The sequence below is a fragment of the Oryza glaberrima genome, chromosome 2 (genome assembly GCF_000147395.1).
Source record: "Oryza glaberrima chromosome 2, OglaRS2, whole genome shotgun sequence".
NCBI lineage: Eukaryota > Viridiplantae > Streptophyta > Magnoliopsida > Poales > Poaceae > Oryza > Oryza glaberrima.
The window spans coordinates 25829977-25857166 of NC_068327.1; the positions used below are offsets into that span (position 1 = coordinate 25829977).

Sequence of the window (27190 nt, forward strand, 5' to 3'; positions counted from 1 at the left end):
TATAATTTTTAGATGTCCCGTCAAACGTTGCCATTATACTCATCTACGGCCCGTCTAATGTCTCTTCTCTTTGTTGTCATTGAGATTTTAAAAATCGAACATAATTATTGTCTGGGTTCAATTTTACTTTCTAGAAGTCCCACCAAACCGTCTATGGCTTTGCCATTGTACTCCTCTATAGCTCGCCCGCTACTTTCCTTCTTTATTGTCATTGAGATTTTAAAATCGAACATGATTATTAGTGGTTTTTTTTTACTTTTTAGAAGTTTCGAACCTTTAAAAATTGGACTTGTAGTTCTATTTTTTATATTTTTTAGAAGTCCCATCAAATGATGCCACTATGCCCCTCTACAGCCCGTCCGCCGTCTACTGTTTATTGTCATTGTGATTCTAAAAATCGAACATAAATATCGTTGGAATTCATTTTTTATTTTCTATAAGTCCCGTCAGCCGTCGGCGGCTCTGCAACTATACTCTTATGCACCCCGCCCGCTGCTTCTCTTTTTTATTGTCATTGAGATTTAAAAATCGAATATGATTATCAATGGGGTTTTTTTTTTTTACTTTCTAGAAGTCCCGTTAACCGCCTTACTCGTTTGCTTCACGGTCTGCCTGACGTCCCTCCTTTTAATCGTCATTAGGATTCTATTTGGTGTTTTATTAACAATTTTTATATGTCGTATCAACCGCCACCACTCTACTTTTTTATAGGTATGTTACTTAATTTATCTCATCATGTGTTTTAGATGGTCTTTTGTTTCAATAATCTTTATTTTTATCAAAAATTTTAGTTATTTATAAATTGTATTCCTAATTGAAATCTTATTTTTCTTTTTCTAATTTCAGAATTTTTTTTAAAAAATAGTTATTACCGTATTGTGTTCTTTTAATGTTTTTATTTTTTATTTTCAATTTCAGTTGTTTCAAAATTGTATTCCTACTTGAACTCTCTTTTAAATTTTCTAATTTTGGATATTATTTTATTTTTTATTCTAAATTTTAATTAATCTCTTATTGGTTCTTATATGGATTCTTCTTTCAATATTGCTTATTTTTAATTCCGAATTTCAGCTAATTTTAAATTATATTCCTACTTGAACTCTTCTTTTATTTTCTTTTGCTAATTTCGTATTTATTTATTTTTATTCCAAATTTTTATTAATCTCATATTGAGTTCTTATATGCACTCTTCTTTTAATATTCCTTATTAATCTCATATTTTTTTTATTAATCTCATACTATGTCTATATGAATTACTATTCTAATATTTCTTATTTTTTATTCCTAATTTCAGTTGTTCGTAAAATGTATTTTTACTTGAACTCTTATATTTGATTTTTCTAGTTTCTAAATCTATTTTATTTTTTATTACGGATTTCAATTAATCTTTAATTGTGTTCTATATGAACTCTTCTTTCATTTTTTTATTGTGTTATTTCAAAATCAAATAAAAATCCGTGCACATGCCATCATGCTATTCTGGTTGCTAACGTGTGCATCACCCAAATACGGCTCACTGTGCAGCCGCACGGCTTGACCCGCTGCTTCGGATTTCCGTCGCTCCCCGCTAGCATCTATCTTCATATCAACAAAAACGCATCCAAATTACGGTTCTACAGTGGTTCGTTGCCCGCTGCCTTATTTATATATGTGTATTATAGCCTAATTCATCTCTAACTCTGGTTAATTGGTTTAGGAAATCGGACAAAACTCTTTTGAGTCCGTTTGCATGTAAAGGTCCTAGCTAGAGATTGATTCTAATTCTACACGCGTACGGTACTCCGTATCTCTTAATTAACATGCCAAGTTTGTCTTAAATCTCAGACATTGAAATCTATGCCTCTTACAATCCAACGGTGTAAATAATTCATATTTTCTTCGATTAACGTGGGAATTTCTAGCCTCCACGGTGAATGTGGTGTCTTCTTTTCGAGCTGTCTTAATAATATAATAGATATTATCATTGAAGAATATTTAATCCATTATCTAGAAAATATAAACTACTGTTGAATAAACAGTTATCGGAAATATGCCACGTTAGTCCGTGCACACTCATCAACTACCCTTTTTCCAAATTCTCATAAAAAAATTACACTAGAACACTTGGTTCGACAGACCGATCTATCTAATATAATGATATACAGTGGCAGTGTGCCCCTCAAACATGGTCTGCCAAAATGCCAACACCACTGTTACATTTGGGCAAGCACGGGCCGGCCGCTCGGCCGCGGGGTGATAGGGCGATCGACGTGCCGCAACGCAAGCCACACGCACACCAACCGTGTTCGTTTATCTCGTCGTACGGAGCAGATCAATCGAATAGCTCTGATTGACCGGAGCACGTACACAGTGCTGTCCGTCTGCCAAAGCTCGATCTTACATATCCATCTGACGGCCACGGCGAGACGGATATCGAGTGGATAGATGGATTCCCGCGCCCACAAAGATCTGCGTGCCATCCGAGGCTAACCCACAAGTGGGGGGAATATAACATGGTGTTTGTCGGCCACTTTGGAGTCCTTTAATATTTTGCAGCATACTCCGTACTTGTACGAGTTGTTGATTTGATTCCTCTGCATCGGCACGCCGCCGAGGAGAAGAAAAAAAAAAGGCGAGGGTGCCGAGCATGCAACGCGATCGCCTTCTAGAGTCTTCTTCTGGATTAGTACGTACCGATCAACTACCGAGTACCACGTACATATCGCAAGTGCCAGAGGAAGGGATGGATGATGGATCGTCGTCTTTCATGCATGAAACTAATCATCAAGCAGACGTGTAGTAGTGCTTAATTATTGAAGTCTTAATTAAGTACTAGTACTGATGTGTATGGTTCGTGTTTCGCGATCGTTTGAAGACGATCGATGTGGATGGAGACTGATCGCGATTTGGAGCGTAAACATCAACCGATCGATCGAGTTGAGGACAGTCTAGCTCGTTTCCTCGATCCGATGACGATCGATAATGAATGACGGGAAGCACCGCATGTATTGCAAGTAGGGTTTGACGACAATGAGTTGGTGAATGTCACGCATACAAGACCTAGGCTAGCTCCTCCTTTCACTACTTGTCAAGTTGATACTTCTCGTCAAACATGACATGTCTATGAAAACATACATATAGCTTTAATTAGCTAGGATGGAGTAGTATCATACATTCATACACACACGCGCGGTTAATTAACACGGGGACAATTTACACAGGGATGATCTAATTACCTAGCGATGGGCACCTAGCTAGCTAGAGCTAGTTTTGTACATGACGGGGTGACGCAGTGAAAATGAAGGATTGATCCATCAGCTATGGTCCGTATTAGACCATAGCTCTTTAGCACAAGACGTCCTTGAGAAGCTTGTACCTACGGACAGCGCCGGCCTTGGAGACCCTCCGGCCGCCGCCGCCGCCGCCCTCCTGCTCGCCTCCGCCGGTCGACGCCGCCTGCTTGCTCCTGCCACGGTACTCCCTGGAGAACGGCTCCTCGTTCCCTTCCGACGATGGCCCCTTCTTCCCGGCGACGACGGCGGCGTCGCTGAGGCACCAGTCGCACACGCCGGCGCCCGCCTCCACCGGTGCCCCGTCGCCGTAGTAGTTGGTGCAGTAGCTGCACGCATGCATCCGTTGCCACGACCCGTCAGTTCTGATCACTATGTACCTACCTAGACGCCAGGAATCAATAGGGAGAGAGGTAGAAATTAACGAGGCAAATACGGAGGAGTGCGTACGAGTGCTGGAAGCGGCGGCGGCAGCGGGCGCAGCGGAAGAGCTTGTCCGGGAACCCCACGTCACCGCACATGGAGCAGACGGTGCCGCCACTGGCCATGGCCATACCGAGACGGACGTACGTACTCAGGCGGCGGCGAGATAGCTGACTCGGCCGGCAAGGAGGAAGAGAGAGAGAGATGGAGGAGATCGTGGCGAGAGAAAGGAAGTGGCAGGATCGAATGGACGGAGAAGGGTTTTAATACGCTCCAGCTCCAGGGAGTGAGACCGAGAGTGAGTGTGACCGTGCAGACCGCGTGAGATATAGAGGAGAGAGAGATCGTGGGTGGATGGTGGTGGCAGAGTGGGCGGCTGGCACTTGGCTGCGTGATGCGTGGGGGGACCCTTCCCAGGTGCGCGGTTTTTGGTTGGACGAGGCGGGGCCGACCGGGTTGGAGACGGGCCACGTGTCCATGTATACATTACGTACGTGTAGTGGATGTAGGGGAAAGGAGTGGCACAAGTAATCGCCGCGTCAGTTATCATATCTGTTGTTCAGAGCTGGAAGCTTTTAACGGCGTTTACCAGTACTGCGCACTACTCCCTCCGTCCCGGATGGGACTAAGAAGATTCGTAGTTCGACGTTGCTATCTTATGTGATGAGGAGAGTACCGCCGAAGATCGAAGGGGTGGTTCAGATTAATTTCATTTTAAACCATGTTACTTTTTATAAAGTTGTCAAAAAAATATACATATATTTATTTTTTATCAATCTTTGATAAATACATAAGACCGTATCAAAACTTGATAATATTGTCAACTTACTAAAATTTTGGGTAAAATTTATTTTAGCTATAATGTGAACAATCCTAAAATCGCTTTCTCATGCAACCATGTAAATGTACATCAAATGACTCAAAACTTACGAACGACAACTTTTTCTACAGGGAGATAATTAATCGCTGTAATATACGGAGAACATCGACGACGTGAACAAACAACGAGCTATACTAGCTAGCTAGTAGGCACCGTGCATAATTAACCTTCAGGAGAGATCGGAAACAGTTAATGCTATAGTAGATCGTACGTACGCTGGCTCTTGGCTGTAGCTCGATCGGTCGTTGGTGCCCAGGGGCCAGACGTCCGCGTACGATTAATCATATCGATCGATATCGCGCAGCACATTTATAAGCCGTCCGGTACTCCCCACATCGATCGATCGATCGTCGTCGCTGGAACAGCAGCTACTAGTAGGTCGGTTCGACCGTGTCCTTCACGTCCATGGACGGATCGAGTACGTCCGAGCTAGTCGAGTGATTTGTATACATGCAGGGGTCCCTGGCTAGCTAATCGCTTAGACCGGAAGAATCCTGTAGCCGCTTACCGGCCGCTCAAATTAATCATGGATGGAGACGTCGCACTTGACACACATACACAATATGCATGCACGCACGCACGCGTACGCACTGTACGCTCGCTGTAGAACCAGGAGATTATTAGTGATAGATGGATATCATACAATACACAGGGGGAGTAGGGGATCGATGCAGACGTACGGCAACCGCCGAGATCCATTGAACTGCGCCAGTGCAGACGCAGATACGGTGTATCATGTACACGCCGTGTGGGCGCCGGCCGTCGTCGCGACCACTGCTGCGGCATGTGTGCCGATCGATCGATTCTTGCGATGCACCTGCCGCACCGCCTGAATTTGTCCAAGCGAGTAATGTGCGAGGTACGGAGTACGGCCCATGCGTCGGCCATGGCACGTACGTACAGACACATGCAATGAAATGGTGTGATCAGCCATGATGAATGTATGGTGCTAATTAAGCTAGCTATACAAGGAGTACTACGTACTACTATACCAATGCAGAATTTCATTGGAGCAAGAATTTTTTTCAGGAATAATATGGACTGATTGGAACAATATTTTTTTTTTCTAGGGAAGCAGTGCATTACATATTCTTGCATGTCAGGTCTAGCTCTGCCTTGCAATGCTGCAGCGCTACCTCATCGCTGCCTGCGTGGTTCCTCTTCGGAGGCAAAGGCAGCGAGAACGGGTGCTTCACTGCTTCGCCGCAGGCCTGTTTGTTCTTGGACGTTCTGGAAACCGGTTGATTCCACGCCACGCAAGTCTCGTCTGGATCGGATAAGGAAGCAGTCTCTTTTCAGAGAACTGATGCGCGCAGGATATCCTGCGGAGAAGAACGCTTGCACGTTGCAGTTGTCTCCACGTGCAGCTCTTGAACTCTTCAAGACCTGTTGCACTCTTGGTTCTTGAACCGAGAAACAGGTTATGAACTCTTGAAGACAGGTTGTACTACTCTTGAACAGATCGATCGCCAAACAGGGTATGGGGATCCTTTTGAATTTCCTTTCGATTCCATCTGAAAATTCTCACAACAATCAACTCTATCAACACATCAACTCCAGACCTCAGCAGTTCAGCAAATGCAACAGATGGAGTCTGAGAAGCTCAGATGACACAGAAGCACCACTACTGCACACTGCAACAGCGAAAGGAGATTACGCCCTCACGAGTCACAGGACCCCGCGACTTGTAGTGGTATGTCAGGACTATGGGCCATTGCCTGCCTAGCTTTCCTCCGATCCCAGTAGTGGTTCACAATCTGTGATCTGTGCAGCTTCTTCAACTCGCAAACTGTCTGTTCAGTGATCCCCTGATACCAGATATCTGGCATGTAGACCATATATTCAACGGTACGTAGACAGAGCACCGCATTGCAGCTGAACTGCTGAAGATTTATACTCACTCTCAAGGCACATTGCATTACCGGTTTCTCCCGCACATTAACTGATCACACCATCATCGCATCAAAGATGCAAATAGGAGTACAACACAAACAGTGCATGCTAACTATATTTGCATTGGTTTTGGAAGACTAGGATGCGTTATACCCGGTTTTTGGTTTTGGAAGACTAGCGATGCGTTATACCCGCTTTTGCGGTTCAGTGATATGATTTAAACTCGACCCTTAGACGAGAGACTTCAAGTGAACTTTCTTCCCTGATATATCTGTTTTCGACAGCCCATTACTGTTTCTTGGGCCAATAAGTTCCAGTTCTCTTCTTAAGGCCCATTAGACCACATCCGATAATATCTGGCCCAACATCTCCATCCCCTCCTCCAAGGAAACCAAAAGGGTATCGTTCTTCCCGTGCCGCCGCCGCCGCCGCCGCCGCTTCATCCCGACGCCGAAAGCCCGAAACCTAAACACCTCCTCTTCCTCGCACGCCCATCTCCGGATTCCAACCAAATCTCCGGGATGGCCTCGACCTGCTTCCGCGCCGCCGCCCGCATGGCCTCCTCCGCCTGCCGCTCGGCGGCCTCCCGCTCAATCCCCTCCGCCGCGCGGCGCGGCGCCCCTCGCATCTCCAGGTAACTTCCTCGGGGGGAGGCGCTGCTTGGTGTCTCTTGCTTTTTTTTTTTACCCTGAAACCGTGGGGTACCGGATCTGTGACGGAATGGCTTGTGGCTGTGGCGTGCAGGCTGCCGGTGGAGCTCGGGTGCAGCGCGGGGTTGTCGCTGCTGCCGCTGCACAGCGCGGTGGCGGCGGCGAGGCTGACGTCGCGGCTGAGCACGGCGTCGCGGAGCTGCTGCGCGCTCTCTCAGGGTACCCTCTGTCGCACCTATCCCGGACTTTAACATCAATCAATACCATCGATGAGATGCACTTGCCTGTCTTTTCCGTTTGGGTGAGAACCGTGCCCGTGCGTATTATTGTACCAGTACTTCATTTTCTTCGCCCGCTACTGGCGCAATTACTTGTTCATCTGCTGCTGTTTGTTTCGTCAATGTAATAGTTTTGCCCTCAACCAAGCGTTTTTGTGCTCAGCTCTCTTATTTGTGTGATTGATGTGTGACATAACTCTGTGCCGTTGTGAACATATAACGATTTCTATGCATACACTAATCATTTTCTCCTTTAGTGCACTAAAATAGTGTTGCATACATGATAGTGATACATCAACATTTTTACAGTACAATCCTTTTTTTCTTTGATGATCAACACACCATCACATCAATTTCATGTTGTATATAATAAGTCAAGAGATTCGCTTGTTAAGTTTTCTTTTTTTTTTTGATGAATTGAGGTCAATTGAGTAAGACATCTGGTTTCTGCAGGCACATGACTTGCTAGTTCTTGAAAGATTTTACCAGGAGCTTGCTGTTTTGCTTCACAATCATCGAGAATGAGTGCCTTAACATGTCAAATTGTAATCAAGACTAGCGTTATGTTTTTTAAGCTAGAATCTTAGCTGCCTATGTTGAGGGGCAACATGATGGAATAAAGTAACATCATTTTACATGTTTTGCGTAATAGTTGGCTGTTTGCCCAAGTCTATTTGTCTGTGAGATATTTAATACAATCTACGTAATTTTCCTATGGCATTTGCAATTTTTTCCTAGACTTTTCCTGTTTGCATGGATGCATGCTCATTTGATTTTTTTCTTTCAACAAAGAATTTTATAACATGGTTGCCATTTTAGTTTACAATATGATCATTCTTCTCTTCTCAGATGAAAGTGATGGTACGTGAAACATTTACGCAATGTCTTAAAGGTGGTGCTTGGCTGTTATGGCAATGCTGCACATGTATTACTGCGACATCCGCCTTAGTCATAGAATTTATGGTTTTGACACTCCGGATTTTGTAAAAGTTATTTTGGTAGTGTCAGGGATAAACATCAATGCTGTATGCTTCCACACTTATAAAGTTATAATGAAGCAATTGAGATATTCAAAGTTCTGATGTATGCTTTATTTGTGTTTATATAGAGATGGGTCAGTCTGTCCCAAGGTGATAAATGCTGGAAGACCTGCTCATGTCGTGCTATCAGACAATTGATTTTGTAGAGTGAACTAAATTGGTTTCTGTGTTGCCTGATTTTACCCCTCCTAGAACTGTGGTTCTGTTGGACCTTTCAAAGTTTTTGAGATAATGCCCCTTGATATCATTTGTTAAAAACAATCAAGGACATAATGCAAAAGCCCGAGCTGTATTAGTTACAATTCTGGGTGTCTTTCCTGTGATAATAATGATAAATGAGATGCAATTTACAAGTACTCAATTGTTGCTATGTTGTTTCGATGTATTTTTCTTTTTATACTGTTGTGAAATGTCAATGTGATGTGTGCAAAGCTGAACCTTAGGAGTTACGAGGTTCAGGAGTCAAGGACACTCCAGTGGTGACTGAACCATAGTTTGGCCGAATATGTCATCTGTTTGATGTTTGAATTATCCTTGACTCACAGTGTCTTGGATGTTGTCTCAATTCAGCATTTGAATTCTCAATGCGGCATTATGCTTGGAAAATTGAACTGAAAAATTATGGGAGGTGACGGGAGCCATCAGTCGTGGCACTTTTGACAGTTTGTAGCATTGTATTCCTGATGAATTTTGTGTGGTCTGTCTTGCCGCATTGCAGTTCGAAGGTGGTGCGACGTGAAGTGCTAGTGTCAGCTAAAGATTGTAAAAGTCCTATACACTAGAAATAGAAGAAAAGAAACGAAATGTGAAAATGCTTTGCTTTCAAGTCAACACAAGAAATAGCAATCCTTCAGATTTCCCAGTAACCCTCCTATTCTCCTAGGCATGAGGAGCAGAGAAACCCTGCTTGGTCACTCACGGTCTCACGCCAGTAAAGGCAGTAACCTCTTCGAGCAAGCCATGCTCACTTACTCATGGGTTCGCGCCTGCTTGCCACCGTTGCTGTGTCTGTTTGCCTTTGCTGCCGGCTGCTGCCGCTGCTGTTGTTGTTGGCTTGTTGCCGCTCTCCCGCCTGCAGCGCCTCGTGCGACGACGACGACTGCGGCGGCGGTCGCTGCTCCTGCACATAGGACGGCGTACCCGGCCTGAACTGACCCTGCCCCTGCCTCTCGCCGATGTTGCCACCGCCTTGCTGCGGTGGAAATCGCTGGAGATTTTGGTGTTGAGCACCAACCTGAGCCTGATGTGCGTCCCACCCTTGCTCTCTCCGGTTGCCCTGCTGCCGCGCCACCGGACGAGAAGAGCATGCCATGGCGGCGGCGAGAGTCCCAGACGCCGGGTGACCGTGCCCCGCAGGCCAGCCGTTGGGCGCCACGTGCGGCTGCCCCGGCGTCTCCAGCATTCGACCGGCTGCTGACAAGCCGACGGCGCCGCCTCTGCTCGAGCCGGGACGGCCGCCGCAGTTTGGCTGCTGCGGCCGCGGCATCCTCGCGAGGTTGCATTGTGTGCGCTGTGCCATCGCCGTCGCGGGGAGAGGCACCGCGAGCGGTGTCGACGGCATCGCGCGTGGCGTGGCCTCTGCATGCGGCACCGGCACTGCAACCGCTCGGTGTCGGTGACCTCCTGAACACGATGAGTTGCCGCACCGGTGGCCGCCGGCGGACTCGTTGGCTTGCCGCCACAGCTTACGGCACAGTGCCAGGTGATGATTGACCCGGTCGATCTGCCTTTTCAGCGACACTTTCAACATGAACAGCTCGAAGAACTCCTCGTTTTGCGAACGTAACTCCTTGTACACTACAATTCATAGTTTCATACATACATGTGCGCACGGTCAGGATGAACTGAATTTAGTTTATCTCAACTAGCTCGATCGATTTTGCAGATGTGAACGTTCATCCTACCAGCGTAGTAGATTACCGGATCGATCTTGCTCCTGCGAAATTGTCGGAACATTTGTCCCTTGGACAGCCGTGCTTCCAGGCACCTCGCAATCACGTCCTTCACCTGCATTGATCGTCAATTTATCACACATTTGCGAGGTCGATAGCATCATCGGCGGCTCGGCCAGGGGCGGGTCTACAGTGTAACGGCCGGTGTCAAGCGACACCGACGAATTTTGTCAAAACGTATAGTTAAACTGCTTATCCATATATTATAGCACTACGATTTAAGCATAATTAGCATACTATGACACCAGTAGATACGTTATGACACCAACGAATCAATTTTCTGGATCCACCACTGGCTCGGCGAGTCGTCAGCGCAAACAACATATATTTGTAAATGAAAAAAAAATAATATGTAAATAAAACTTGTATATACGTATTCTTAACAATCTAAAACTAAAGACTACGATGATGAAAAGAAATCCTAAAAATTAAATTTAAATTTTGGCTGATAAACTTAAGCATAAGTAAAAAGATATCTCTTATTCTTGCCTTGCTTACATGTTGGAGAATTTCTTCCGTATCGTCTACAGGTGCTGTGGCATCATCTTCCGCCGGATTTTGATCCGCGCCGCTTGCGCTTGGCATCGCCGTCGCCGGTTATTCGCTGCAGCGGTGGACACAACGCAGTGCATTCGTTACCCCACGATGTTACACCTTCTAGCTTAATTAGCTAGCCGAAGATGGCGCTCCGGTGGAAGGAGGGCGGCTTCGTTCCCGGCGCCGGAGAAGAGAGAGAGGCCTCGCTCGCGGCGGAGCTTGTTGGAGTTGGGATTCTGGAACGGAGAGACCGCGAGGCGAGATGAGCGCTATCGCGTCTCCTTTAACACGTCAAGAGCGCTCGTGCAGAGACGGGTCATCACGCGCGCGGGAGTCGGTAGCACACGTCTCCGGCTGCAACACGAGTGGCCTCCCCGAATATTCTGGTACTGTGGTCTGACAGTTACTAGTAGAATATTTCACAATCTTTAATAGATTATAAACGCGTAATTTATCTCTGAACGGAGTATTCTTTTTTTCTTCTGGACTTGCAAACCTGAGCGCATTGGAATAGTTGATAATGCACTGGAATTGTTCTGGTTGCAGTTACTTGGACAAACAAATACTTCTAGAAACCTTGTAAAAAAAAAGTCGCATCACTGTAAACAAATCATTAAATCAAACAACGAACAGGAATTAACAGCATGGAAAAGGAGAGCATATAGGGATTATCAGATCATACCAAAACAAGAAACTTGTCAGTTTGCCACTGTACATGTACATCCAAATCCTACTGGGGAAATAATGTTGTGCCTGAGAACAGTACTTGAAACCACAACAGAAGGGAAAGTACTATAATTTGGCCCTGACTGTTCGTGTCATGTTTAAGAACAGTGTTCAAATGCTAATCAGGTATACAGCCTGAAACTTCTATCATCTAAGGACGACAAACCACTGCTATTATATACAACAAATTTTCTGATTTCAGTAGTTGGCACTGCTTCTGAGTACTGACAGCATGTGCGCTCATTTTAGTCTCTCCGTGCTGGCATCTCGGCAAGAGGTTTCAAAACAATCGGCTTGCTTGGATCTACCACAAGTGAAGAACTCGTTTACAGAAAAGCCAGTGACCAGGGGAGCTTTCCTGTCCTAGACATCTTCACCATTGCTCTCTCAACACTAGCTATCTGATTGTCGGTTGCTGCATGCTCCTTGATTTTCTTCTTATCAGCTTTCTTTTGTGCATCTTTTATTGCCTTTTGCATCTTCTCTGCTGCTCTCGCTCTCTTCTTCTCCAACTTGATCTGTTTCCAGTTGAGGCACAAAACCAACAAAGTGTCAAACGACAACTCTGACTATATCCCAAATTAAAATAAAAGATAATCAATGCAGTGGGCATACGAAGCATACCTCAATTCTTTTCATCTTCTCCTTTGCCTGTGTAACCTGATTCATCTGCCATTCATCGATGTCGGCCTCTTTCCTTCTCAGCCTAATCGAATTAAATAACATCATAACTCAATGAGTTCGAAATATAACCTTACGGGGACAAACAAATCTAAATGTCATATAAACTTAATCAATGACAGCATTTTGTAGGCTATGGATTATGAAGATCGAATATTCAATAAACTAGACAATCACAACTCACAAGCATTCATGTTTGCAGTAGTAATTGATAATGGCTTCAATTCTAATATAAGGCTCAAGAGATATAATGCTACATTTTAATCAGCTAATAAGCAATAATTTTCTACAAGTGTCAGTCCAGAAGTTATGACTGAGAGATCAGAAGATGTGGATTACTTGTCTATGAGCTTTTCAATCTCCGCATTCTTCCAGGCAACCAACTTGGCGTGGACAAAATTTTCCTTATGTTTTACCGCAGAACCCTGGGGCCATCTCCCCATTCTTTGCACTGCAACTGGGCTATTTTCGCCATCTGAATGGTTAAACGCACCGCCATTATGATCACTTCCCTCATAGGCACCACCAGCCTCAAAGTTCCAATCACGAGCTGCAGATGAAAGAATTGTCATAAAAAATATTTTTCAGAACTGACGAGACTCATGAGATTTAGATCAGTACCTGAGGATATATGAGAAGACAGAGTATCAGCCTGCCAATCCGTTTGATCCACTGCTTCATCCTCTTCTTCACTGACTTTGGGCAATCTCCATTCATTGATAGCATCCATTGCCCCCAAACGCCTACGGTAATTATGTGAGGAGCGAGCTCGGCGCATCAATCTAGCTGGCGTGGCCTTGTGGATGAATCTTGGTGGCACTGGATTAGTTCTCTCAACTGCATGTTTTCAAGCGCATTCAATAAATGATGCGATGCAAGAAAAAGTCAAGTTAATCTATGGAGGGAGGCAGCAGAAGTAATCACATCTCCTATCCAGCAGGGAAGGTTGTCTGGGCGTTTGCAGTCTGATGTGTCGTGGTGTGGTAGACGGATTTATGAAATCTCCTCTGTTTGGCAGCCTTTCTTGGTCTTCTTCCTGCAGATGATTGGCTTCTTAACATTTCCAAATCACGTATGGGAAATGAAAAAATCAAACCGGCAGATAGTACAACTAAATGGATACAACCAAAAGCTACTTGTAATAATTCTATATGGACCCAGACAGAGAATTATCCAAATTTAGTTTGATCGTGTGGAAAACATGTAATAACATAACAAACAAAATGACTGAGCTAAGAATTCTCTAGTTTTTGGCTATTTCAAGATTCAGAAAGCAGAAATGTAACAGCAAACCAAGATTGTCAATACCCTTACTGCTTTGATATTTGAATCGATCAAAGGTCACAAATCAAATCCAGGAACATTGATAAATCTTGCATTGAGGCACTAGACCAATGGTTAAACTGGAGGCGTTTGTTCCTGTAAACCATGCAAGAAACTGAACAACCTCATCCAAGAAACCACCTTCCTCCAAAGAACTAACGCAAGAAGTCGGCGAAGTTTTCCACAATTCAATAGTTACAAGCTACGCAAGAATGGGAAATTAAGACCAAAGGCAGCAAAAAAATCAAGAACCTTCAGGACTGCGCCTCCCCCTGGAAAAAGAACACGGAAACTAACCAGCCGTGGCGTGACGAACGAGGAGGCGTCATCACCGTCGCGGCAGCCCTCCCCTCCATTGCTGCTCACGGGGCTGCAGATTGGGGACGGCGAGGCGGGGCGGTGGTCGGTGAGCGACCCGGCGCTCCACGCGGCGCAGCTGCCGTAGGAAGACGCCGGGCGGCGGCCGTAGGGCCCCCCGCGGCCGCCCATGGCGGCCATCGCGAGCAGCATCTGCGTGCTCCTCCCGACGGACGCCTCCGGCTCGGCCTCGGTGTCGGCGGCGTAGAACGCGGCGCCCTCGGAGGCGTCGGAGCGGGCGGGGGACGAGCCCGGCGAGACGCGGGACGCCGCGGTGGGCTCCGCGACGCAGGGGATCGGGATCGGGACCGCGGCGGCGGCCGCCATCTTCTCGCCGTTCTTCTTGCCCTCTTCCGGTGGCGGTGCCCTCCCCTTGATTTCTAGAGAGGAAGCAAACGTTAGTCGCGGAGCGCGCGAGGAAGTTGTGTATTTAGACTTGAGAGTTGAGAGAGAGGGGATGCCTTCTGACTGGTGGGCCAGGTTCTTGTACTAACCTTCACTGACATGCGGGCCCGGTTCGTAGATAGCTGTGCACCGGCATCAGTTCGCTGCCCTTTTCCCTTCATCTCCCGTTCTCTTAACTGAACCAGCACTAAAATTAGAAGCACCACATGAACATTCAAGAAGCAGGATATCATCTGACAATATGAATACATCATTTGCGATGGTATGTGCAGCGAACAAATTTTCTGTTGGCTCTACTGTTAGTCAGGAACTAACAAGTTCTGCCATAACTTATGAAACAATATTCCGTGCCATGTGTGGCTTTTAGCTTGCTACAAGTTACAACTCCGGCGCAAAGACAAATTTGCACCTCAATTGAGTTTTCATACTGTAAACTTGTGGGTATAGGGGAATTGGCGAGGCGCCTTTTGCCCTAAGTTGGAAGAATTTGTAACAACTTCTAAGATCAAGAATATTCCAGGAGCACGCAGAGCTTCTGGACTTGCAATCCTACTAAGCAGCAACACCTGTTGAATAGTTCAGCATCGTCCCTTTGACTCGTTGATGGCCTGGTAAGATCTGCTGCAAGAAAAGTTCAATCCATAGACAGATGAAGCGCAGCTCAGGGGAATGGAGCACCAAGGTGATCAGACTTCATACCCTTTTGCAAAGCACCCTGCCCTTCTTTCCCATTCCAGTGCCAGCGAGGCTTGCAGCGAGACGTGACTTGTTGTCAGGTCTCCACTTAAGCTCTTTGAAAGTGGAGAAAAGCTCTGAGAGGGCAGGGCTGATTTCCTCATCTTTGATTTTATCACAAGAGACAACTTTTAGGCTCTGCAGATCACTCCATGAGGTTATCACCGATTCTAGACCTCGAGTTGTCAGTTGTGAGCAACCTTCTAAGGAGAGGAACTTAACTCTCCTGAAAAACAAAGAGAACGCAGCAGACATAAGTCAAGATCCTGAATTAAGCCAAGAAACACTTTCCACGAAAAATGTAGGTTGTGGACCATATCTAGGTATGTAAAATGGCTCACCATTTCCAGAAGAACAAAACATTATTACAATACTATTGCCAGTGAAAATATATAGTAAGTATTTGCTAAAGCGTTTCGAGAGGAAACTATTGAAATATCCAGATGAAAATTTGAGATGGTCGTCGTGCTACTGTGGAAGTGTGGATGAAGGTAAAACATGGTTTTAGCCTGTAGGTAATCTGATGTCAACTCTAAGAATTCCAGTTACACGAATGCATCTGATTTAGAGCTTTAGAGGTTATTCGTTCATTTTATTCCACTAATTCATTGCAGTAGATTGCTGCCATATTCACACAAAAAATGATAATATGCCACAATCGATGGCATATAAGCAAATAATGGGTCAGAAGAAACTGAAAATTATTCCACGTATATAAAGAAACTACCTACCCTAGTTAGCCCTGGCACTTCCAATGCAAATCTTGGCATTGATCAGTACTAGTAACAGTTATAAGACTCTAGTCCAGGGAAAAACAAATACAGGGAAGTGTAGGCGGATAACATTTACGCATCATAAATAACTACATTTAGTAGCCCAAAGAACTACATCAAAAGACTCTACCGAGACACTGTCGATTTGTTGGCCCTTTTAGAACAAGTAATCCTTTACTGCATAGTTTGGCAGAAGATCCATGAGCAAAAATGCAAATATCCTCCAACGAATATTCCATAACATCAATCCACGGTTTGTGATGGAAGAATCGGCATGGCAATAGGTGGTAGTGGTTTATGGTGAATCTGACACCACCCCACCACTGCCTATTGTCTGTGAAGAAAAAAACGTAGAGAGCATGGCATGGGGCAAAAGGATATGTCAACAACAATTTATTTCTACTACATACATTGCAATTCTTTTTTTTTAATTCCATAACAAAGTATGGGCACTCAGCTAGTCTTTACTGAATCCATTTGCTCAGGTAGTGGTGCACGGTTTGTGTTCGAAGAATTGAAGCGACCTACATCTTTATGAAATCCATCGCTCAGACATCTAAGTCATGGTTTGCATTTTTACCAGTCACAATTATCTGGACACAAAAGGAGAAAGTGCACGAGGGGCTAGATAACGCACATCCTAAAATGGCAATATAGTGAATAACACAAACAGCATGTGACTTGCTCAACACAAGAGGAAGAATAAAAGTGATTATGACAAACAATATAACGCAAATACACAATTATGGAATACTTTCACTTGAACACATCTGTAATAAATAATTGCATCTTTTCCAAGCAATCATATGCTAAAACAACCAAAAATGACAATGTTAGCCAAACATGCAGTATACTGAACAGAGGTTGACTAGATTATGGAGCTTATCAAAGCTCACACAGACATAATCAGTAGACAAAAGGAATAATGATGGAGGCTATCTAAGTGAGGTTTTTACGACACTACCGAATAATAAATTTTGCGCCCTCAAGTCCCATGATAATTGTTATTTAATTAATTACCACAGAAGCAATAGTGGCATACTGACTCCAAACATGGAGGGGTCCATGCATTGCAATTTGCAAGCATTATATCTCCTGACACTAAACCAGGGTCAGAACAACCAATCATCAGTTACCTACGACTACTTCAATTGGTAGCAAGTCACTATCACAGTCTGACAGATCAAATATAAAGCAGGAATAACTAAACAATCAAAGTTCAAATACACAATCTGCCCACATTGTGCGATCATTGTAATATATCAACAACCTAGATTGACGAATGAGATTGGTGATTACTATACCTGCACAGTCCTGCCATGGCAAACATGTCATCTTCAAGGCCCCAGCAATTCTGGACCAATAACTCACGGGCACCCTCACAAACCAAAAGGAGAGCATGGAGGGCACGACGGTCACGCAGCTGGCACTGCTGAAGCTGCAGGCTCTCAAGCGTGAGGCAGGCACCAAGATGCTCCGCAGGCCCAGGATCGTCATCAATCCTGCAACATCCTTGCAACCTTAGGGTTTTGAGGTTGCCGCAGAAAGCGAGCGCAGCAAGCCACCCATTGTCCATCTTGTGGTTGGCGATGGTGAGCTCCTCAAGCATCGCACAGCACCGCCCCACAGCCGCGATGCCGTCATAGCTTCCCTCGCAACCAACAAGCTCCAGCTTCACTAATCTCTTGCATCCATGAGCAAGGATGGTGAGGCCGATGTCGGTGACACCACCATCTTCACTGGTGCCATATAACGCAGAGGAGGCTGCGACAAGGCGGAGGATCTGAAGATGCGCAAAGGCGGAGACCGGGCGGAGGGCGAGGTCGGTGCATCGGTGGAGCTCGAGCTCTTGCAAAGTTGCGCAGCCGCCAGCGATATCCATCAGACCCCCGGACTCCGAGGCGGCTGTGGCTGAGAGGCGGCGGAGGTTGGGGAAACTGGCGGCAACGGCAACAAGGCCCCTGTCGAGCACGTCATCTGCGAGGAAACGGCAGGCGCCGAGCGGCGGGTCCGCGCCGGTGTCTAGGGTTAGCGACACCTCGGCGCAGGTGAGGAGAGGGGAGGTCGGGGACGGCACGGCCGGAGCGACAATGGACGCCGGGAACAGGTCGAGGTCCGCCAGTTCGGGGAAGCGGTGGTGTAGACGGTGGGTCACAAAGGCCCAGTCCCTGACGACGAGGCGGCGGCGCAGGCGCCCCGCGAGGCGCATCCACCTCCTGCAGACCAGCGACGCGGCGCCCGTGAGGTGGGGCTCCGGGAGGCAGGCGAGGACGCGGAGGAGGAGCCCGTCCGAGAACTCTAGGGTTTGGTCCGGCGGCGCCACCGCCGCGGGCCGCGCCTGCTGCTGCTGCTTCTCCACCGGCGGCGGCGGCGGCGTGGTCATCTTCTTGCCGGACAGCGACCGCAGGTCAGGCCACCCCTTGAGGCCGTCGCGGTGCAGGCCCCGGCCACCGAGGACGCCGACGTCGGGCTCAGGCATTCACCGCGAACGGCGGCGCAGGGCCCCGCGTAGCCCCGGCCGCGCCGCGAGAGGAGAAGCCCCCGCAGTGCGGCCGGGCGCGGCGTCGGTCCGATTCGAGAGAGATTCCGGCGTGGTAGTGCGGCCGTGAGGGGATCTGAGGACTTTCCTTTTTTTTTTTCAAAATTTTTGGGGGGGTTTGGGATTTGGAAATTTGCCTCGCCCCTCGCCGCTGGAGGAGCGGGATAAGAGAGAGGGTGGAGCGGAGGAGCCGCGGGGCCGAGCGGTGGTGGGGGCAAACGCTTTGAAATCCTTTCCTTGTCTCCGTGTGCAAGGTAGTATAGCGTTCGTTTTGGCTCCTTGCGCCGTTGCGCGGCCCCGCTGTGCACGGTGGAGGATTTTCTCGAGAGTTTTCCTTTTTTTTTGCTTGTGTCTTGGCGGAGAGTTTCGATGGCTCGTTTGTTTCTTCTGTTCTTGAGCGACGTCATCCGGGTTGTTTTACTCGGCACGGTTTCGTCTCTGCGTGAGGGATGAACAGTTCCGTTTTAATGGAGGCACGTACGGTACGTGAGGTTTGTTGGGTGTCCCGTGTACCGCGTCATTAGGTTGTGTTCTCTTTACGTAGAAAAGAGGCTCGGATCATTTACCTAGGCTCTTAAGTGTTTCTGTAATAATGGATCGAAGGACAATTAACGCCGTATGGGCGGATCCGTCCAAAACCAGGCTGTTGCCTTTGCCTGAACTAATTGGCGGATCCCATTGTGAACCTCCATCAAAATACAGTAATGTAGGATGAAATTAGATCACGTTAATACTATAAATAGATAAAGGTATATTCATATTTGTAGTATTACGATGGATTTCTATTGCATCTTGTAGTTTTCGTTGTTTCATAACATTTTTTTTAAGAGCAATGTTACACGTACTAATTTTTCTTACTAAACTTTTACTAACAATCATCTCAACCATTTGATCTAAGTAGATGGAAGTTACAAAAAATCTAGATGCACTCATAGCATGACACATCAGTGTTAGTAAGAATTTAGTAAGAAAAAGTTAGTAGGTATAGCCTTTTCCTTTTTTTAATTATTTGTACATCATTGTAGGATAAAGTTTGGTACTACTGTTTGCAATATCGATGGTCATTTGTATATATTTTTTGTGCGTCTAGAATGTTACAAGGTCTACTGTTGTTTATACATATCACCATTGCCTTGTAACCGATAAAGATCTCATAGCATTTCTAAAAGTCTCCTCAAATCTTGCTCTTCAAATATCTATATATCAAGATAGCCAAAACGATAGATTTCTAAATTTCATACGTACTCAACAGTTTTTCCATATTCTACTCTCCAAAATTCATAGGTTTCATATGTTAGTGTCTCTTGTCCTCTCCTTCACTCTCTTTTGTTAGGCATTTGTAGGCATTCTCATCCTTTGGTAGGTGTGGAGCCCACCAAGAGCCAACCACTATGATTTACCAAGTTCGGCCAACAAGAGAAGACATTTGGCATTTTGACAAGTTAAATGGTTTATCAAGCAATATGTTTTTTTATATGTTACAAATTTAGCAAAGAGAGCTAAATGGTAAAGCTCTTGGAGATGATCCTAGACATCTATGGTACGTGAAACATACACGAATGTACCATAGCTAAATTTAATGCTCAAGGAGACGAGAAATAATCTCTAAAAATGAGAATAAAGTGATAAACCTAAATGAGGTCGAATGAGTGGGCCGGTTAAAAATTATTCCGTTAGATAAGCCCTTTATCTATCTGCGCATACTACTTGGGAATAAGTCCACTTACTGGCTAGCCTCGAGCTCCCGCCGCCATCGTCAAAGCTCCACCTCAAAGCTCTAGGAAGTCCTCCCCTCCGCGTGGCGACCCATTTGCTTCCCCGTTGGTCTCCCCTCTTTGCCTCCTGGCGCTCCACCAGCCCTTGTCGACGTCTGACACCCTACGACCCTCATCGATGCCATCGGCCCCTCTCAACGTCGTCATGGCATTGGCATGCCGGCTGCCCTCACCAAGCTCCGACTCCAACTCCGTTGTGGGAGGCCATGTAGAGGAGGGAGAGAGAAAGGGAAGGGGGAGTGAGGATGCCACCACGTGGAAGTCGCTTTTGTTTTTGCCACGCAAATGCCTAGTCAATACGAGTAGATTGGGTTAACTTGTCACGTTAGCAAAATCAACCATCTATACTATATGAGGATCTAATTTAATTCGGTTTTACAAGTTGGAGCTTAAAATTTCTGGTATTGTAATTTAGGAATGTCAATTAAACTCAACGTTTAGATGACAAACGACAAGTAGACTTAAGCTGCTCATTTACGCTGCTGCAATGAAGGCCCGAATTTCATCAAAGGGCCTCATAGACTGATCTTGGGTTCAATACAAAAGGCCCATGTGGAGACTGAAACCCAACGTAGCCGGAGGCGCACGCACGCCGTGGCCGGAGCTGCATGAGACGACTGGTGATCTGAATGAATGCCGGCTATTCAAGTCAACAAATCTGCTATTCAAGTCCACAAATCAACAACCTGTCATGCAAATGATCACCAAATCCGTAATTATGTCCAAAAACACACCTCGTATCACGGAAATCACCAAATATATGCTACTAGTACTATTCAAGTCCCAGCTGTAGATTTTGAACAGTAACTTAAATTCCACATTCGTCTTTGCCTCTCGCGGGTACCGAGCCCGACAAATAAAAGCAGAAGGAATTTAATCTTTCCTTTGTACCACTGTGCCGTCGACCTGCCAGCCACAGGTTGCAGCTGCCTATAAAATAGACAGACGGCAAGTTGTACACACATATCCAGGGGCGCGCACAGTGAAGGCCGCGGCCGCGCTGCTGTTCGATACACACAATCGGCGGCGACATGGCATTGGCAGCCAAGCTCCTCCCGTCCATCGTCGCGTTCGTGGCTCTCGCCTGCTGCGTCCTCCGCTCATCCGTCGCGTCCGTCGACCACCACCGGAAGCTCTCCGGCTGGTCCATCGGCGGCGCGACGTGGTATGGCCCTGCCAACGGCTCTGGAACCGATGGTACATCTACCTCACGGACTCGATCGATCATCACCAGAGGATGGACCATATATGCGAGCGGCCTGCAGGCTTAATTAGTACTGACGAGGCGTGCTGCATGTTGATGTAGGTGGCGCGTGTGGGTACCAGGGAGACGTCGGGCAGCCGCCTTTCAACTCCATGATCGCCGCCGGCAGCCCGTCCATCTATGAATCCGGCAAGGGCTGCGGCTCTTGTTACCAGGTTCGATCGTTCAATTCGTCTCGCCAGCTGATATATCTTTTAATACTCTTTTGTTGCTTTCCAAGAATAAGACAGTCAACTCTAACGTTTACTCGTTTGTTTGCTACTCCTACTGCCAATTTGGGAATTAAATTCTGCAGGTGAAGTGCAGCGGCAACCCCTCTTGCTCCGGCAAGCCTGTGACCGTCGTCCTCACCGACCTGTGCCCCGGCGGCGCGTGCCTCGAAGAGCCCGTCCACTTCGACCTGAGCGGGACGGCGTTCGGCGCCATGGCAAAACCCGGCCAGGACGATCAGCTCCGCAACGCCGGCAAGCTCCCAGTCCAATACGCTAGGTAATCAAGATATCTATCTCTATCCATCTGTATATCTCTATCTAGATCAATCAATCCCATATATATCCTACAGCTATAGCTAGCAACAGTCGATCAAGTGTGCGTAGTATATCTCGCATTGTCACATGCATTTAAACGCATCCGGGACAATTTCTTTGGGCTGCTTGTCACGACGCACGCAAACCACGGGGCCCGTGCATGCATGGCAGCCGTCGTGAACCGGTCGACCAACTGTGTGATCTCTTCCTCTCGATCGCTCCCCTTGGATTTTGCTTCGTCCGTGATCGATCTACATGCATGCTACCGTGTGTGCAGGGTGCCGTGCAAATGGCAGGGGGTGGACATCGCGTTCCGGGTGGACGCCGGCTCCAACCAGTACTACCTCGCCGTGCTGGTCGAGGACGAGGACGGCGACGGCGACCTGTCGGCGGTGGACCTCATGCAGAGCGGCGGTAGCGGCGGCGGCGGATCTTGGGCGGCGATGCAGCAGTCGTGGGGCGCGGTGTGGAAGTACAACTCCGGGCCGGCGCCGCTGCAGGCGCCGATGTCCATCCGCCTCACGTCCGGCTCCGGCCGGACGCTCGTCGCCAGCAACGTCATCCCCGCCGGGTGGCAGCCCGGCGGCACGTACCGGTCCATCGTGAACTTCAGGAGGGAGGATTGATGAGATGATATGTAGGGGATATGTAGGGTGGTGGTCGCACGCGCGCGCATGCACGGTACAACGGCCGGCGGCGTACGTGGCGCTAGCTTAGTTTAATTATGCTTGGAGCTATGTATATCAGGGCACAAGTGGTTTGTGTGCGCCATTGTTGCGCGTGGAGTGATGGAGCTCTCTGTCAGCTCGATCGACTGTGGTAGAAGAATAAACAGATCCTTCAGCTAAGCTATTTGCCACAGTTGGGCACTTGGGCGTTGGCTCCGGTCCATTTACCGATCAGCCAGCGTGGTCCGGGGCTCCGGGCCGTCGCCGGGGATAACGCGACTTGTGCTGGCTTCCGCGGTTCCACCTACGCACTTCGTTCGGTGGAAAAAGTCCTTTTTATTTTTCTCAACTAAAGTTTTAGTTTGATTCGCATCCATGGACAGCAAAATCAGATAGAGAGGCTACCTTAACAATCAAAATTGACCCATTTTATCTTTTCGAGTGATTTAGGTAACGGTTTTTTCCTACATGACACATTGAACTAGAGAAATTTAAAATGATCTATGAAGGAAATCATGACGGCCATGGTGGCAGCGCCACGGCAATCGAGCTCGAGATAGGAGAAATGATGCCACGGGTGGATTGAGTGTCCAATGGCTGCGAGTATGATACACGTCGAATTATTGTCTTTGTTGGAGACCTCTAGAGAGCGAGCTCCGCCCCCTCCTAGCCGTTGGTCATCTCGACGCTTGAGCTCATCCCCCTCGCCATCAGCCAGCCTCCCCAACTCTTTCCTTCCCTTCATGCCGTAGTAGATTTTGAGGAGCGCTGCTGTAGGATTGAGCTTGACAAAAAGGCAGCGGGGTTATGGGACATGCGGATCTGAGCTCGCCGAGGTGGGGTGGCGAATTCGAGAGCCTCCCTTTTGTGCCGATGGTACATGGCATGATGTATCTTGAGGTGGGGACACGGCCAACGGTGACGGAGTGACACGTAGAGGTGTTGGTGACGCGACATGCCACAAGGATGCCACCAGCTGGGATGGCATGAGCTCACGATGTCGTTGCTTCCTCATGGGGGTTGAGGGGATGTGGAAGAAGGGGAGGCAAAGAGATTGATATGAGAGATACCACATTGACATTATTATTATTATTATTTGACAAGGATGTCATGTAGGATAAAATCACTGTTAAAAGCCTCTAGAATTGAATCAGTTTTAAGAGTTAAGAGGTGCTTTATATCTATTTTTTTTGGTTCGGGGACGAAAATTAGATTGGGCTTACTCTTGTGGGACGCAAAATATACATTTTCCTTGTTTGGTGAACCGTGAGCCTTTGGAGCCTAGCGTTGCAACCGTGATGGCAGAGCCGGAGCCAACGCCCAACGGCCTACTGAGAAACTCTTCGCGAGCTTGGGCCACGCCCGCAGGTCTATGCAGTTGTACGGCTAAGCTACGCGTTTCCACGTCCACGTTGTGCCCGGCTAATTTCAGCCTGGAAAGCAGCCCGCTCACCGAGTCAGGTGGGTTCAGATGCGTGGTATTTTGGCCCAACCGTAGGCCTCTTTCATAGTCGCATCGAAGTATCAAGTATCGAACCCAACTTCTAGTTTAGTTTGTTGAGCAGATGACGAACTCCTTTTAATGGTATCAGTGAACAGGTAGTTTCAGGAATCAACAGAGGTAGCTGCAGCGTTAGCTCTGTACCGTGTTGTACAGGGCGGCAGTTGCTGCCTGCATGTGGTGTTGAGGTCATGAGGACCTTCTGCTTCTCACTGATTGTGTTTCATCAAGAGAAAAAAAGGTATCAGTTCCCACCTTGATTAATTGAGTGTGATGAAAGTCTCTCTTTAGAGGAAAATGGACAGCACATTTGAAGGTGGGCCTCTAGGAAATGGACAGCACAGTGGTGGCCTTGGTTGGTGCTTTACAAATGCTCTGCTGGGCGCGCGCCTGGGCCTTGTGAGGCTTTTGTGGCTTGGCAATAGTACACTTGCCTCCCTAAACTGTTTTACCGAAGCAATCAACTGCAACGACCTCCAACTACTAAAGCAGGTTCACTTTCACCTCTAGAAATATTTTTGTTTCCCTAAATACTGGTTGCGATTTCACCTTGACTTTTTTTAGGGTAATATATTGCATCATATACAGTGGAGAACACAACTTTAAAATATAGATGGGGCAAAGAATGGAGATGTTCACTCGATCAGAGCAATCGAACACAACAGATGTCGTAGTTATAGTTCAATTGCATAATTACCTCGATCATTATTTGTGGCATGCATGTGTTGTGAAGAGACAAACTAATTATTAGATGTTCACACCTTATTATATCTAATTTTGATGGCCTATAACTACTATAAGGGGTAGTGGGTCTTGGAGGTGTGGGGTGATACGGGTAGTAGCTGGGACGGTCGACCCACTCTGACTAATGGTTAAATCCACCCCTGATCATATACTAGGTGTGTTTGGTAATTTTTGGGAAGGGGAGATAGAGTTTAGAGAGGGGAGTTGATGATGTGATTGATCATATGTGTTTGCTATTTTACTCTAGTCTCTTGTTTGCCGAAACAAACTTTGGTCGTTGATAGTTTTTTTTATGGAAATTATATTTTAAGTGACGATGGACGTCTTAAAACTTAACTAGCTTCGCTCATGAGGGAATCTCCTCTCAATTTTCACTCATTATAAGTGAGAATCACCAATAAGCATTTGATATCCCTAAAGAAAAGGTATGCTCCCTCTCTCTCAATATAAATGCAACTTAGCATAGACATGACATATCTCAGAAATACGAATCTAGACAGTATTGGGACAAAGGGAGGAGGAGGGAGTATTGTCTATAAGCATGCGGACATGGGCTTTGAGCCTTTGAACAAGGGACAAATTTCTGATATCAAAATGCATTATATGTACACACCAATAAAGGATGGTGTTTGGAATTTTCCTCTATATCCAGAGCAGGTGCCATATTGGAATAAGCCAAATCCCCCTTGCAAAAAAAAGGACTAACCTAAAATCCATGTATCTCGTGCGTGGAAAATAGATTCCTAGATGCCAAAACCATTCTCTATTATTAAACCCCCCACAACAATCAAAACACCAAACGGGAATCATGATCAACTTGCGAGGTCAACACACCCAATGATCCATCTCAGGAAAATAAAGAATTTAGAGCAAAAAAACAAAGAAAGCGTCGGCAGAGGCAGCAGCTTTATCACAAATATGCATGTACTACGTATATCAGCTATCTTATCGCCATTCGCCAATAATAATCTCGTTCGTTATTCCCGTATTTCCCCTCGTTGTTTTCTCGGGGAAACAGGCGTCGTGCGCGCGTGGGACGTGGGCGCCATCTGCAGCACCCACCCACCAACAGGAAGTCGTCCACCGGCGTGGAACGCTCCAGGTTTCGGCTGGGCGACGCACGCCGCGGAGCCAAAAAAACCAACGCGCGCGCCGCGCGCCTGCTGGGGAGTACGGCGGCAAGGCGTGAGACCACGCGCGGGGCGATGAGAACTTTCGGCCCGGGTTTCGGCTGCCGCGCGCGGCGACGAACGGGCGAGTTTAGCCGGTAGAGCCTGACCCCTGTCGGTGGACGGTGGTGAGGCACCGGGTACACGTGCCGGCGCCAGCGCCAAGATCGGCGGGGAGCTACTACCCCTGATTATTCCTCGATTCACGGCTTGGACATGGGCTTTGTCAACCGTCAACAAGTGATGACTCATGATCACTGGCCTTTTTTGAGCTTCTAGTAAATTAAAAAGGCTCACTGAGGCGTGCGTAACAGCGACAGTGCACCGTGATTTATAGCTTTGGCTACTGTGGACGCGTGTGATTTAGATAGACCGACTTGCGGCGATGTTTGGATCCCACGTGCAATTGGTCCGGCATTCGTATTAAGAACTTCAGTACAGTAGTAAGTTCAGTAGCGTCTAGGAATGCGAGCACCATAGCGCTTCACTTTCTGCCAAAAACACACTACTCCAGATTTTAGGGGGAAACGATCAGATAATATATGCCGATGGACGTCGGTGGCCGGGTTCGAGTCCGGGGCCGATTAAATCAACTGCAACTAACGTGCTTCCGAGTCAGAGATTACGGACGGAGAAGTACTACTAATCAGCGTGCTCCGACACGATCGAACTGAAGAAAAGAAGAGAGAACGCAGAGGAGCCCCATGTGCCACTGCTTAAACAAGCAGGCGCCCCTACATACACGTGTCTCGGATCGGACACCAACTGACAACCCCACGGCTAGCTCCACGAGGCACACGATCCTGCCCGTCTACTCGTCAGAGACTAGTAACGTGGGCCCCACGCCAACGGCCAACTAATTAACGGCCGGTTCGGTTTTCTTTACTGTGTTTGCCACTTTCTCCTGCGCGTGTTCCTCCCTTATTTTAGCAGAAAGATCACCTGCTCCAGTAGGATAAAAAGAAGAGGTTCGATTAGACCCTAGACAGGCATGATTGATGATTCCAACCTTGTTTGCCAATAAAAAAACTGCGTGATTGCATAAAAGCTAGTAGCCAATTTAATTTCTTGGATAAATTGA

At 47.0% G+C, this 27190-nt stretch overlaps 5 protein-coding genes across 12 annotated transcripts; 2 read left to right on the top strand and 3 right to left on the bottom strand.

Annotated features, from left to right (window-relative positions):
- Positions 1-2966: 2966 nt before the first annotated feature.
- LOC127761848 (uncharacterized) lies at positions 2967-3981 on the bottom strand. 2 transcript variants are annotated; one of them, XM_052286181.1, is made up of 2 exons: positions 3720-3981; positions 2967-3598 (listed from the first exon to the last, which is right to left on the bottom strand). In XM_052286181.1, the coding sequence occupies exons 1-2, from the start codon at positions 3821-3823 to the stop codon at positions 3325-3327; spliced, it is 378 nt and encodes a 125-aa protein (XP_052142141.1). In that variant the 5' UTR covers positions 3824-3981; the 3' UTR covers positions 2967-3324. The 2 variants fall into 2 exon arrangements, with proteins under 2 accessions (XP_052142141.1, XP_052142140.1); XM_052286180.1 differs by having other exon boundaries at positions 2967-3649.
- Positions 3982-6856: 2875 nt separating this feature from the next.
- LOC127761474 (protein NONRESPONDING TO OXYLIPINS 2, mitochondrial-like) lies at positions 6857-8794 on the top strand. Of its 6 annotated transcripts, none has more exons than XR_008015254.1 (3): positions 6857-7099; positions 7210-7416; positions 8502-8794. XR_008015254.1 is itself a non-coding variant. In XM_052285771.1 (3 exons), the coding sequence occupies exons 1-3, from the start codon at positions 6987-6989 to the stop codon at positions 8525-8527; spliced, it is 264 nt and encodes an 87-aa protein (XP_052141731.1). In that variant the 5' UTR covers positions 6857-6986; the 3' UTR covers positions 8528-8794. The 6 variants fall into 6 exon arrangements, 3 of the variants coding, with proteins under 3 accessions (XP_052141731.1, XP_052141732.1, XP_052141733.1); XR_008015256.1 differs by lacking the exon at positions 8502-8794 and adding an exon at positions 8243-8495; XR_008015255.1 differs by lacking the exon at positions 8502-8794 and adding an exon at positions 7847-8206.
- Positions 8795-11570: 2776 nt separating this feature from the next.
- Positions 11571-14640, bottom strand: LOC127763353 (remorin 4.2-like). Its single transcript, XM_052288023.1, has 7 exons — positions 14504-14640; positions 13950-14389; positions 13254-13365; positions 12951-13166; positions 12669-12879; positions 12273-12354; positions 11571-12166 (listed from the first exon to the last, which is right to left on the bottom strand). Exons 2-7 carry the CDS (start codon positions 14334-14336, stop codon positions 11975-11977), a joined length of 1200 nt encoding a protein of 399 aa, XP_052143983.1. The 5' UTR covers positions 14337-14389; positions 14504-14640; the 3' UTR covers positions 11571-11974.
- On the bottom strand, positions 14626-18670 carry LOC127763352 (F-box protein At5g51370-like). Of its 2 annotated transcripts, none has more exons than XM_052288020.1 (3): positions 17227-18670; positions 15114-15375; positions 14626-15035 (listed from the first exon to the last, which is right to left on the bottom strand). In XM_052288020.1, exons 1-3 carry the CDS (start codon positions 18399-18401, stop codon positions 14967-14969), a joined length of 1506 nt encoding a protein of 501 aa, XP_052143980.1. In that variant the 5' UTR covers positions 18402-18670; the 3' UTR covers positions 14626-14966. The 2 variants fall into 2 exon arrangements, with proteins under 2 accessions (XP_052143980.1, XP_052143982.1); XM_052288022.1 differs by having other exon boundaries at positions 14629-15032.
- Positions 18671-21267: 2597 nt separating this feature from the next.
- On the top strand, positions 21268-22653 carry LOC127763915 (putative expansin-B14). The gene is made up of 4 exons (XM_052288720.1): positions 21268-21433; positions 21543-21655; positions 21796-21989; positions 22305-22653. The coding sequence occupies exons 1-4, from the start codon at positions 21268-21270 to the stop codon at positions 22651-22653; spliced, it is 822 nt and encodes a 273-aa protein (XP_052144680.1).
- Positions 22654-27190: the final 4537 nt, after the last annotated feature.